The sequence below is a fragment of the Sylvia atricapilla genome, chromosome 1 (genome assembly GCF_009819655.1).
Source record: "Sylvia atricapilla isolate bSylAtr1 chromosome 1, bSylAtr1.pri, whole genome shotgun sequence".
NCBI lineage: Eukaryota > Metazoa > Chordata > Aves > Passeriformes > Sylviidae > Sylvia > Sylvia atricapilla.
The window spans coordinates 899,412-913,059 of record NC_089140.1 but is presented as its reverse complement, the minus strand read 5'-3'; the positions used below and the strand labels follow the sequence as shown (position 1 = coordinate 913,059).

Genomic DNA, 13,648 nt, shown 5'->3' with positions numbered 1-13,648 from the left:
ATGTCCCGCCGGGGGCCCGCGCAGGTCAGGGCCCGCCCGGGCCACGGGCCACGGGCCGGGATGCGCCACGGGACACGGGACGGGGCGGGCCGCAGCGGTGCTGGGTCAGGGGCGTGCGGGGGTCCCACGGGGAAGCGGGACTGGGGGTCAGGGGCGTCCCTCAGGGTCCGGGGGAGGGAGGTGGCATGGCGTGGTCCCTGAGGGGGTGACAGCTCGGGGGTCTCCGGGAGAGCTGGTTCTGGGGGGTTGAGAGGTCCCCCAGGGGAGGGGCGCTGGGGGAACCCTCAGGGGTGCTGGTTCTGGGAGTCACGCGTGTCCCTCTGGATCCTGGGAATGCATGAGATCTCAGGAGGACGGGAGTGCCCCAGGAATGCCACTTGGTGGGGATGAAGGGATGTCCCAGGGATGCTGGTCCTGGGAGAGGTAGAACCGGAGAACCCCCCTAAGATGCTGTACCTGGGGGTTCCCCTGGGGTGCCTGTTCAGGGGGTCTCCCTTTGGTCCTTGGGAAGGTGGGGACAGGGGGACACGGGGGTGGCAGCCAGGCTCTGGCAGATCCCTGTGGAACTGGGGTCTGGGGGAAGCCCTTTGGGGCTACGGGGAGGTGGTGAGCGGGTCCCCATTCCCTGAGCACCCTTTGGCCAAGGCCCTGAGCGCGGATCCCCGCAGGTGTCGGGCAGCCTCCGGCGGAAGGCAGCGCCGGGCCCGGAGCTGCAGGAGCTGCGGAGCCGCACGGAACGAGCGAGCGGCGGCTCCTGGCCTGCGAGAACCTGGTCGGGGAGCTGGGCAGCGGCGTGGCCGCCCTCAGCACCCTCCTGCAGGACTATGGGCAGCTGCAGCAGCGCCTCTTCAACCTGGAGAACCTCCTCAAGAACAGGAATTTCTGGATCCTGCGCCTGCCCCCCGGCTCCGCCGGGGAGATCCCCAAGGTAGCAGCGGCCGCTTCCCGGGGAAGGGTTGAGGGCCGAGCTCCTTTCGTGTCCCCACAGTGGGGCTGGACGTGTCCCGAGCCACGTGTGGTTCCAGAGGACTTCCCTGTGCTTCCAGGTGCCGCTCACCTTCGATGATATCTCGGTGTATTTCAACGAGCTGGAGTGGGAGAGGCTGGAGCGCTGGCAGAAGGATCTGTACAGGGCCGTGATGAGGGGCAACTACGAGACCTTGGTGTCCCTGGGTAAGGCTTGAGGGGCTGTGGCTCAAGGAATAGCCTGGCTTTGGAAGGCTGTGAGGTGCTGAGGCCTTGGCACAGGTTGGCCACATCCCTGGAAGTGTCCAAAGCCAGGATGGATGGGGCTTGGAGCAACGTGGGAGAGTGAAAAGTATCTCTGACTTCCACTAGAGGGAAATCTCCCAGCCAAAGCTTTTCCCTCATCTGGGATTTTAGTTCATGTTCTGCTGGTTAAGATCCTCCCTCCCTCAGCTGTTACGTGTGTTTGGGAGTGGATCTTGCCTCGGGGACAGGGAGGTGTTTGGAGGAGGGATGAAGTGTTTGGGATGGGGGACAAGGGTCCCTGTTGGAATGTGCCAGGCTAAAGACACAGCCAAATCCTAATCAACTCCCCATCCTCTGCCCCATGACCAGACTACGCCGTGTCCAAGCCCGACATCCTGTCCCGGTTGGAGAGGGATGAGGAGCTCAGTGACAGAGAGGGTCAGGAGCCCCCATGGACACAGACTGGGGATGCTCAGGGCTCCCCCCGGGCAGCAGAAGAGATGGAGAAGGCAGATGAGGCTCCAGGAGATGAAACCCCCACGGCAGCTGCCCCAGGTGGGTGCCAGGTGGCTGTTCCTGGAGATCTCCCCTTCGTTAAGAAAGAAGTGCTCACTCCATGGACTAAAGCGCCCCGGAACACGGTGAATCTTCATTCCAAGAGGAATGGTTGTACTTGGCTGGATGAATCCCATGGAAAAAAGCAGTCAAAGCCTGCAGGAGGGTCTGGAGCAGTGGGAAAGGCCTCCTATAAGACTGGGGCTTCCAGAGACATTTCTGCCTGCTGTGGAGGGACAGGAAGTTTGCTGGGAAGTAAGGAACTGGGAGCTGAGGTGGGAGGAGGAGGCTGGAGCTGCTCTTCTTGTCCTGGGGGAGCAGAGGAGTCTGGGGAGCCTCAGGGCATAGATTTAGAGTGGAAAGGTGGAGCAGGAAGGTGGGAGGTGCTGGGAAGGCACAGAGCTGGGAACAGTGGAGATGTGGAAAGAGCTGTGGTCAGGAGCTCTTTCCTGCAGGATTGAGGAGCTGGGAAGGTTAAAGGCACCCCAGCAGAAGCTGGGCAGGTGGTCTCCCATGGAAAAACTCACCTGGAGCCCAGGTGGGAGTTTGGGGGTTGGATTGGAGGAGAGGAAAAGGGACACAGAGGGACATTTCCTTTGGGGTTCATGTTCTGTTCCTCGGAGCTCCTCTCCTGTATGGATCCTGCCACGGGGCCAAGGAGAAGGCTCTGCCACTGGGGTTGGAGGTGTTCGTGTCTGTGCTGGGGCTGGGAGAGGGGACAAGGGTCACTTTGGGAATCTGGCAGAATAAAGGTGCAGCCAAATCCTAATAAAGCCCCTGTTCTCTGCCCCGGGAGCAGACGGTGCCCGCAGCCGGAGCTGCATCGAGAGGGATGAAGAGCCCAGCAACGAAAAGAGTCCAGAGCCCTCGTGGACACGGAGTGGGAACAGCCACAAAACCCCCCAGATACAGACTGGGGACAGCCAGGAACGCCCCGAGACACAGACTGGGAACAGCCCGAAATTCCCACGGACACGGAGTGGGAACAGCCAGAAAACCCCACAGACACAGACTGGGGACAGCCCAAAGTCTCCATGGACACAGAGTGGGAACGGCCAGAGAACCCCACAGATGCAGACTGGGGACAGCCAGAAAATCCCATGGACACGGAGTGGGAACAGCCAGAAAACCCCACAGATGCAGACTGAGGACAGACAGAACCCCCCACAGACACAGACTGGAGACAGCACAAAGTCCTCGTGGACACGGAGTGGGAACAGCCACAAAACCCCCCAGATACAGACTGGGGACAGCCAGGAACATCCACAGATACAGACTGGGGACAGCCAGGAGCACCCTGAGACACAGATTGGCAACAGGCCCAAATCCCCACGGACGCGGAGTGGGAACAGCCAGAAAACCCCACAGACACAGACTGGGGACAGCCCAAAGTCCTCATGGACACGGAGTGGGAACAGCCCAAAGTCCCCAAGGGCACAGATTTGGAACAGCTCCAAGTCCCCACGGACAAAGAGTGGGAACAGCCCCAAACCCCCACGGACACAGATTGGGAACAGCCCCGAGTCTCTATGGGCAGACACTGGGGACAATCAGACACTGCCTCCAACACAGACTGGGGACAGTCAGAACCCCCTCCAGACATGTGTCCCCGGCAATCAGACGCCCCCACAGACACCAGAAAAGATGGAGCAACAGGAAGAGGCTTCGGGAGAGGATCCCATGCCCGTGGAAGCTGGCCCAGGTGAGTTCCAGGAGCGTACCAGGGAGGATGTGCTTCCCCTTCCCCGGTTCTCCAGGGCTCTGGTGGCATCCAGGGCAGAGGGCATGGCCTGGTGCTTGGAGAGGCATTGCCAGGGAGCCTTGGGATGTTGTCACGGGACAGTGGAAGAGGATCTGGACACGGGAATGCAGCCTGTGGAGATGGTAGGGTGAGGCTGCTCCATGTGGTACCTTGGTGTCCTTCCTCCTGACACCTCCTGCCCTCTCCATGGAATTGCTGGGGTTGGAAAAGCCCTGTGAGATCATTGGGTCCTACTGTCCCCCAGCACTGCCAAGGCCCCATGTCCCCAGGTGCCACCTGGCTTTTAAATCCCTGCAGGAACAGGGATTGCACCACTGCCTGTTCCAGGGCTGGACACCCCTTCCAAGAAAGAGTTTTCCTGATAGCTGATCCACATCCTGGCTCTTGAGCTGCAGCTTTCTCCAGCTCTTCCACACACTCCCAGCAATGCCTGGTTCAGAATGCTGGAGCAGGGACCTGGGAGGTCTCCACGGGTCTTTCAAATCCCTGTTCCCTGCAAACAGAACTCCCCATCCTGATGATGAATGTGATGTCCCTGAGGGACGGTCAGCCAGGGACAATGGCAGAGGATGACCAAGAGATGGAGGAGGACCTGGCAGAGCCTGACACTGGTGAGTCACCCTGTGTTGGGGACACAATCCTGGCAGGTGGGTGGGAAGCAGCTTCCAGAGCTGCTGGGCTTGAAACAGGGAGGAAAAATGAAGTTTCAGGGGGTTCCTTTATTTTTTCCCTGTAACATCTTGTGGGTTTAGAGGTGGGTCCCTTGTGCCACTGGTCCTGATGGCAGCCACAGGGGGCTCAGCCTGGGAACCAGGGATGAGCATTCCATGGCCCTGCGCCACTGTGCCATGGCTGGACAACCCTTTTGGGGAAGGAATTTTCCCAGTATCCACGCTGAACCTCCCCTGACACAACCTGAGACCATTCCCTCTCCTCCTGTCCCTGTCCCCTGGGAGCACAGCCCGACCCCCCCGGCTGTCCCCTTCTGTCAGAGCCACCAGGTCCCCCCTGAGCCTCCTTTTCTCCAGGCTCAGCCCCTTCCCCAGCTCCCTCAGCTGCTCCTGGCGCTCCAGACCCATTCCCAGCTCCATTCCCTGGACATGCTCCAGCCCCTCAATGTCTTTCTTGTCATGAGAAGCCTGGAGGTGCCCCAGCAGTGCCAGCACAGGGAGGAGCCCTGGCCCTGTGTCACACCAGTGGTGGCCCCAACACGGTGTCTCTCCGTTCCAGAGGAAACCTCACTCATGGAAGATGAAACGTGCGAAGGCGCTTCTCCGAGGACATCAAGGTGAAGGAAGAGGAGCCCGAGCTGCTGCCAGAGGAATCCACACCCTCAGAGATCCAGAAGTGTCCCAAAAACGAGCTGGTGAAAGCCAAGAGCAAGAAGAAGCCGAACCGGTGCGAGACCAGCAACCTGCTGATGGGGAACTGCCGGCGCGGGTACGTGCGGGAATGGTCCCACCCCTGCACCGAGTGCGGGAAGCGCTTCCGCCTCAAGATCAACCTCATCATCCACCAGCGCAGCCACGCCAAGGAGGGGCCCTACGAGTGCCCCGTGTGCGAGATCGGCTTCAGCAACAAGCGGCACCTGGACCTCCACCACAGCATCCACGTCAAGGACAGAGCCTTCGGGGCCAAGGTGTGGGGCAACGTGCACCCCGAGCTGCGCATCCGCCCGCGCAGGCACCTGTGCAGCAGCGGCCCACGCCGCGGGGGCCTGGCTGGGCCAGCCCAAGAAGGAGCCGGATGGAGAGAGCCTGTCCAGCTCCACGTCCCCACGGCCGCCAGATCCCAGGCTGAAGTGCCCCTACTGCAAGAAGTTCCTGTCGTGCTCCGTGTCGCTGCAGCGGCACCTGCAGACGCACGTGCGGGAGCGGCCCTACTGCTGCAGCTCCTGCAACAAGTGCTTCACCCGCAGCAATCACCTCGTGCGCCACAAGAAGATCCACGAGCGGGCTCTGGCGGCGCTCCAGCTCCAGGAGAAGGCCGACGCCCAGCCCCCTGCTGCTGTCCCGGGATCCCTGCAGCACCGGGCTCCCGAGGCCCAGACCGGCCCTTCCCAGGGGAACGGGAGCCTGGAGGCTGTAAAAGCCAGCCTGCCCAACGAGCTGCTGTTGGGAGCCACCTCACTGGGGCTCCCAGACAAAGGCTCCCTGGTCCCTAACTGCCTTGGGAAAGCCGTGCAGCCCGTGGTCCAGCTGGGATCGAGGGCAGTGGCTTCAGGGATGACAGAAATGACCCTGGGACAGATGTGAACTGTGCATGTCCCTGGAGAAGAGCTTGTGTTGAGTTTGTTGGGTTTGCACCTGATGGGACACTGGGATTGGGAATCTGCTGCGTTTTAGGAGCTTCCTGGGTTGTAGAAAGAATGAGAAGCTTGGAGAGCACAACAGGGAGCAAATTGCAGAAGCCTCCAGTGATCTATGATGCTTTACCAATCCACTGACTTGTTCCTGTTGGCTGATGCTTGGAATTTTCCCAAGCTGACATTCATGGGAGATGACCAGGTGAATCCTGGTCAAACAGGAGCAGAGCTTTCACATTCCTTGATGTTGGAGCTGACCCCTTGCATTTGGGAACACAACCGAAGAGGGTGGGGAGAAGGGAATGGAGCTGGCAGCATTCCCAAGCAGCCCTTTGCTCCATGGACCAAGCTTCCTGAGACACCAGATGACATCTCTGAGACCCCACTGCATCCTGTCCACCCCCCACCCTGGGAAGGAGATCAGCCAACAGCCCCTCCAGCAAGTTGGGAACGCTGGAGCTTTGCACTGGAAGATCCACAGAACAACCCAAACCCCAATATTCTGTCCTGGCATATTCTGGGGATCCCAGCAGGTCTATCAGGGAGGCCAGAGGCACCCTTGGGACCATCCTGCATGGATGGCAGGGTGATTTTTGGGAATACTTGACAGGTCAGCCAGCCCCATGCTGCAGCAGCACCCTCAGCTCTGGAGGAAACTCCAACTGCAGCTCGTCCCCTTTCGCCCAGAATCCCACCATGATGTGGGAAAAGAGTTCTGCAGCTACCTCAGTCAGGGAGAGGGGGACCTGCCCGGAGGCAGCCAGTGGAAGCCAGGCCTGGCACTGCTCTGGTGTCCCCTGGAGCCACCGGAGCAGTGTCCATGGCCAGAGCCCCACGTGCATCCCACCCCTGGGTGTGCACAGGGAGCACATCCCGCCCGGAGCCATCCCCACACAGACCCAGTGGAGCAGCCATTGGGACTCCTGCATTCAGTTTTCCAGGTTTTTTTTTTGTTGTTTTCTTGAGTTGTTTGATGTCATTATTTGATATCCTGAGGTCTCTGTCCCTCTCGGAGCAGGGAGCACTGGCAGGCTTTTCCCGTCTTTCATTCCCAGTCACTCCCAAGGGGTGATGGTGCTGCTGTGGGAAGCTGTGGGAGCTGAGGGAACACCTGTGTCACATCCAGGTGTGATCCTCAGCCCCCTCCTGCTCTGTGCGATGGACAGCAGCGTCCAGCTGCTGCACAGGAATACACATGACATCCCACTGCTCCTCTGGGCTGGTGTCTCACAATTCCTGCCCCTGGGATTGTGGTGTGGAGCATTCCCTGGCTGCTGCAGGAGCCGGGAGGGTGCCAGTGGCAGATACGGGGGGTTGATGCCTTGTGCATGTGACTGTCAAACTGGCAGTGAGCCAGTGGCTGGTTATCCCTGTTATCCCTGCCCAGGTAAAGATCCCAGTGCTCCCCACTTGATCCAGGGGCATGGCTGAGCTGGTGTGCCGGTGTTGCCAGTGGATGAATTCCTCCAGGCCAGCAGAAGGGCCAGCAGCCCCAGCCTGGCGTTTCTAAATCTGCTGTGACCGGGAGCAGCGCTTCCTGCGACACTCCCGATCCCTTTCTCAGGCTGTGGAATCAATAAGTATTTGTCTCTATGTCTGGCTGTTTTGGGGGCTGCGTTGGTGCCTGTGGGCACAGAACTGGGATGGGCCAGGACAGCTCTTAGCAGGAGGGTTTGGGAGTCACTGCCAGCAGCTCCAGAGCCCCCAGGCCACTGGGAGAGTTGTGGAATCCCAGGCTGGAAGGACAAGCCAAGGGAAGCCGGGAAGGGCAGGGGATGGAGTGGCCCTGGCCACCACCCTGATCTTGTGAGGGATTCCTGTGGGACTGCTCCACATTCCCATCACACATTCCCAGCAGGTAACTCTGCATTCCTCCCCTGATGGCCCTGTCCCTGTTGACGCAGGGATGTCACCTCCCAGCCTGCCCCGGAGGGAGCACAACAGGCACAGGAGACCAGGTCAGCTCATTTTATCTGATTCTCTTCGCGGCTGGTCCTGCCACCCAGCCCCCACGGCCTTCTCGGGGCTATCAGCTGCCCCCAGGTCACTGACCCCTCCCTGCACAGTGGCGGTGTTCAAACAACCCGAGATCCACCAAGGGATCCGACACAGCCACTCCTCTGCTCAATCCCCGCCCGGCTCTGCTCCAGCCTCCTCCCTCCTCTGCTGCCTCGTGGCCGGTCCCATCCCACCCTGGCCAGTCCCTTCCTTCCCTGCCGAACAGCACAGCAGGCTCCCTCCTCCTGCTCCTCCTGGAGACTCAAGTGGTGCCACAAGTCCCACAGCATCGCGGACAAACTCCCGGTGCTGCCACAAGTCCCAGCTGCGCGGTGTGTCCCCACGCCGAAGAACCACTGTCCCGTCCCTTCCGCAGCCCTCTGTGCTACCGCCCGTCCTGGCTCAGAGCCTCCAGCTCCATGTCATGTCACGGCAAACTGCCGGCCGCAGAGGTGGCCGCGGCGTGCACCTTCTGGTGGTGGTTCAGCGATTGCCGGTGCCGGAAGCTCTTGGTGCAGCCGTGGCACTGGAAAGGCCTCTGCTGGGTGTGCCGGCGCTGGTGCTCCTCCAGCGACGCTTTCTGGGGGAAGCTCTCGGCGCACTCGATGCAGCGGTAGAGCCGCTCCCCGCCGGCACCGGCCCGCACCGGCCGGCCCGGCCAGGCGCTGCGGAGCTGCGGGCCGTGGATGCGCTGGTGCTTCTGCAGGTGGTGCTTCTGCACGAAGCCCTTGCCGCAGGCGGGGCAGCGGTAGGGCCGCTCGCCGGTGTGGATGCGGTAGTGTTTGTTGAGGTTGGACTTCTCGTTGAAGCTCTTGCCGCAGGCCGGGCACTGGAAGGGCCGCTCGCCGTGTGAAGGCGCTGGTGCCGCAGCAGCGCGGCGTGGTGGGCAGGCTCTTCCCGCACAACGTGCAGATGAAGGAGCCGTTGCTCTTCCTGGCCCGGCTCTGCTGCCGAGCCAGCAGGTTCCGCGTCAGCCGGACGCTTTCCCAGCCGGCTGCAGCGCCTGAGGATCGTCCTGGGGGCTCTGCTGCTCCCAGCCGGGCTGCGGCGAGCCCACCTCGGCCGTGGGGTCTTCTCCCAGCGGCATTCCCTGGGCGAGGGCGAACGGCTGCTCCGTGCCCGCGCCCAGCGCGTGCTCCGTGGGAAGGGCAGCCCCGGGGCAGGGTGAGCCTCCACCGGCACCACCACCGGCTTGAATTCGCCCAGGTAGAACTACCCCAAGCCCGCTCCGGCTGCCTTCGGCCCGGCCACGCCGTGGTTGTCCCAGGAAACCGGCTGCTCCTGGCTGAGGGGAGGAAGCTCCTCGTCCAGCCTGACCGCGGGCACCACGGGCAGTGCCAGCAGCTCGGCTCCGTCCTCCGGCGGCTGCTGCTCTTCCGTCTTGATGACGATCATCTCACCTGCGGAGAGAGCGCAGTTCATTCCCGGGAAGGGGAGTCCTCCCGTGCCTGCAGCTCCAGAGTGGGAGCGGGAGCAGAGGTGGGAGGAACTGGGACCAAAGTACCAAAGGGAGCAGGAAGGGATTCCCAGGAGGAGATGAGGGGAAGGGGTTTGTCCAGGCAGCTTGTTGGACCTCAGGGACATCACGGAATCATGGAATTAGTGAGGATTGCAAAGCCCTCAGAGATCATCAAGCCCAATCATCAACCAAGCACTGCCAAGGCCACCACTGGCCCGTGTCCCCAAGTGCCATATCCACACAGCTTTTAAATCCTTCCAGGAATAGAGACTTCACCTCTGCCTTGGGCATGCTGGACTCAATGGACATTATGGGCTAACAATACAATCCTCACAAAAAAAAAAAGCAAACCAGAGGGAATGTGAAGGCAAAGCTGAGATGCAGAGTCGTCCATCCTGAAAAGAAGCCCATCAGGAACTGCAATTTAAGTGGGCAAACCCAGGGAAAAGGATCAAAGCAAAGCCTCTCTGAAACAGAAGGGAACATCTACTCACAGGTACCCAACTCCAGAGCCACCCTTACTGAACCTTGCCCAAGGTTTTCACATTTTCCCTCCTTAAGAACTCTGCCCAGTCCGGGCAGGTTGTCAGTGCCCATCCTCAGCCCCTCTCACTGTCACTCACTGTCACCAAGCTGTCCTGGCACCGCTCCCTTCTCGGGCAGCCCGGGGCTCCCTGGATCCTCCCTGTCCTCGGCTGGTGGCAGCAGCACAGGTTTGGAACCAGCATCCTCAGACCCTGGAAAAAGGGAGCAATGGGATGAACTGCTGACAGTGAAGATCAGCCAAAGCGAGGCCCTGGAATTCCAGGACATCTGATCACACAGGCCGCTGGCATGTGATTTTTGCTTATCCCAGGAAGTGCCTGTTGGACGCTCAAGCTCTAAAATTTCACCCCAAAATTAATGACTACTAAAATGTAGATGTCTGCAGCAAACCCCTGCAGGGTGATCCACATACAATCCACATCTCAGGAAAAAAAACGGTGCAGGAACACCGGCTGCAGGACATGTCACCTGAAATCCCCCCATGGTCCACGTGGGGAGCGCTTGGAAGCTGCAGCAGCCCAGGGATGAGGATGCTTCTGACATGATCTGAGGGATCCTCACCCAGAGGGACCATGGCCTCGCAGTCCCTTTCACGGTGATCCCACGGAGCTCCTGGCTGTCCCTGCTCCCCAGCTCCTGCTCTGGAAGAGTGGCTGCCTCACCCTCGCCCGCCGCCGGCACCTGCAAGTACAGGAGGCTCCACCTGGGGGTCCCCACAGAGCCCCTCCCCGAGCCCCAGGAGATCCCTGCCTGTGGGAACTGACAGTGCTCAGAACATGGACTCTGGGGCTCCAGGCAGTGCCTTGACGCCTGTGGGAAAGCCAAGGACAAAACTCTCTCAGTCTGGCCTGGGAAACGTTGAGGAGGAACCCGAAACAATCCCTAAAAACAATCCCTGTAAATAGCCTCCTCCTGATTCCTGGTGTTTTCCCAATTTGTTTTCTGGTGGAGATGTTTACAAAAAGGTGGTGCCCCAAAGGACCAACCCTATTTATTGTACCAAAACACTGTAACACAATCTGTGTTTCAATAAACTTTGCTATAAGCCCTCTGAAGAAATCAGAGTTCTATGTGTCGTTACATGAACTGTCCTGAATCCTAACAATATCTTGGGGGGGTCCAGAGATCCTATGGACAGAGCCACATCACGGGGGACATCCCAGACATCCCAGTAAGGCCCTCCAGAGGCCAGGGGCAGATTCCCAGGATCCATCCCGGCAGCCAGGTGAACAGTGACCGCTCAGGTGGGAGCAGGACCCTTAGGTGGCACCATCCCATGTCACCCCAGTGGGGCCCAACACGGCTGAAACACTTGGGGCAGGTGTTCTGCTGCCCCTCTTCCCTGGGGACAGGGACAAGCACCAGAGGAGCCGTGTCCCTCTGGCTCCGTGCTGCTCCTGAGAGCCAACACCACATCCCATGGCCACACAAGTCACCTGGGGCACTTTCCCACTGCTGTGGGCACATCTCCGTCACCTGTGGCCTGTCCCTGTCACCCTGGGAACACCCTGTGAGCTGGGACACATCCCCGTCCAACTTTGGCACATTCCCATTAGCTGGGGCTTGTCCCCGTTTGTCACCGCTGGCATATCCCTGTTACCTGGGGCTTGTCCCTGTTTTCTACACTCCATCCCCGTTCCCTGGGGCTCATCCTCACTACCATGGGCCCATCCCTGTCACCGTGGGCTCATCCCCGTCCCCGTTACTCAGAGCTTGTTCCTGTCACCGCACTCCTCGGAGCGTGTCCGTGTCACCGCGGGCTCAGCCCATGCCATTCCCGGGCTCCTTTGCTCACTCCCGGGGCTGGTTCCCGTTCCCCGGGCCCATCCCGGTTACCTGTGTCCACTCCCGGCGGTGGCCGGTGCCGGTGGCGGTGCCGGTCCCTGTGCCGGTGCTGCCGGTCCCTGTGCCGGTGGCGGTGGCGGTGGCGGTGCCGGTGGCGGTGCCGGTCCCTGTGCCGGTGGCGGTGGCGGTGCCGGTCCCTGTGCCGGTCCCTGTGCCGGTGGCGGTAGCGGCGCGGTTGCCCCCGCAGCGGCAAGCGGCGGAGCTGGCGCTGGATGCGGCGGAGGCGGCGGGAGTTGTCCGTGAGGAGCGCGGCCAGACGGGCCCCTCCGGCCCGCACCGTGCGCTCCAGCCCCGCCACGCGCCGCTCCAGCCGCTCCAGCCGCCGCTCCGCCGCCTCCCGCTCCGCTCCGCAGCGGGGCCCTGCCAGGCCTCGGCCCGCCCGCTCGGGGGTCCTGCTGCGGGGGGAAGAGCGCGGTGAGGGGCGGCGGGGCCCGGGGCGCCGCCGGGGGTTCGGGGGTGCCGGGGGCTCCCGCCGCTACCTGCGCGCCGCCCCAGCGGGCCATGGCCGCCCTCAGCGCCGCCGCCGCAGCGCCCCCTGCCGGCCCCGCCCGGCACTGCACCGCCCCGGCACCGCCCCGCCCCCGCACCGCCCCGCCCCGCCCGCCCCGCCCCGCCCCCGCCCCGCCCCGCCCGGCACCGCACCGCCCCGCCCGGCACTGCACCGCACTGCACCGCACCGCACCGCCCCCGCCCGCCCCGCACCGCCCCGCACCGCCCCGCACCGCCCGCCCCGCCCGCACTGCACCGCCCCGCCCGGCCCGCCCCGCACCGCCGCCCCGCACCGCACCGCACCGCCCGGCACCGCCCGCACCGCCCCCCCCGCACCGCAGCGCAACCGCAGGCACCGGCAAGCACGCACCGCCCCGCATCGCCCGCACCGCACCGCACGCCCCGCATCGCCCCCCCACCGCCCCGCACCCCCCGGCACCGCACACGCCCCGCCCGGCACCGCCCCGCCCCCCGCCCGCACCGCCCCCGCCCCGCCCCGCACCGCCCGCCCGCACCGCACCGCACCGCCCGGCACCGCACCGCCCCGCACCGCACTGCCCCGCCCCGCCCCGCCCCCCCCGCCCGCCCCGCCCTGCCCCGCACCGCTCCGCCCCGCCCCGCCCCGCACCGCCCCGCCCCGCCCCGCACCGCCCCGCACCGCCACCACCGCCCCGCCCGCGGCCGCCGCTCCAACACCCCGGCCCCAGCACGGCCACACAACGCCCTCCCGTCTACACCCGTCTACATCCATCTACAGCCCCATCCTATCCTATACAGCATCTACAGCCCCATCCCATCCATCTACATCCATCTACATCCATCTACAGCCCCATCTACATCCATCTACAGCCCCATCCATCCATCTACAGCCCCATCCTATCCATCTACATCCATCTACATCCATCTACACAGCCCCATCCTATCCATCTACAGCCCCATCCTATCCATCTACATCCATCTACTGCCCCATCCTATCCATCTACATCCATCTACAGCCCCTCCTATCCATCTACAGCCCCATCCTATCCATCTACATCCATCTACTGCCCCATCCTATCCATCTACATCCATCTACATCCATCTACAGCCCCATCCTTCCATCTACAGCCCATCCTATCCATCTACATCCATCTACATCCATCTACAGCCCCACAGCCCGGCCCGTCTCCATCCATCTACGCCACAGCCCCATCTACATCCATCTACAGCCCCATCCCATCCAGCCCCACAGCCCATCCCATCTACGGCCCATCTCATCCTATCCACAGTCCCATCCCATCTACATCCATCTATGGCCCCATCCTATCCACAGCTCCATCCCATCCCATCCACAGCCCCATCCCATCCATGGCCCCATGGACCATCCTACCTACAGCCCCATCCTATCCACAGCCCCATCCCATCCCATCCACGCCCCATCCCATCCAAGAATGGGTCAGGTTGGAGGGGACCACAGTGGCTCATCTGGTCTCACCTC

The 13,648-nt window shown here is 62.3% G+C and overlaps 1 protein-coding gene across 1 annotated transcript; it reads left to right on the top strand.

Moving 5' to 3' along the window:
• LOC136357799 (zinc finger protein 398-like) lies at window positions 1-7,427 on the top strand. The gene is given in 11 exon segments (XM_066313374.1): window positions 1-24; window positions 669-738; window positions 741-928; window positions 1,047-1,173; window positions 1,582-1,767; window positions 2,271-2,273; window positions 2,564-3,469; window positions 4,033-4,140; window positions 4,760-4,798; window positions 4,801-5,221; window positions 5,223-7,427. Coding segments are annotated over 11 exon segments (2,634 nt in total). The 3' UTR covers window positions 5,785-7,427.
• Window positions 7,428-13,648: the final 6,221 nt, after the last annotated feature.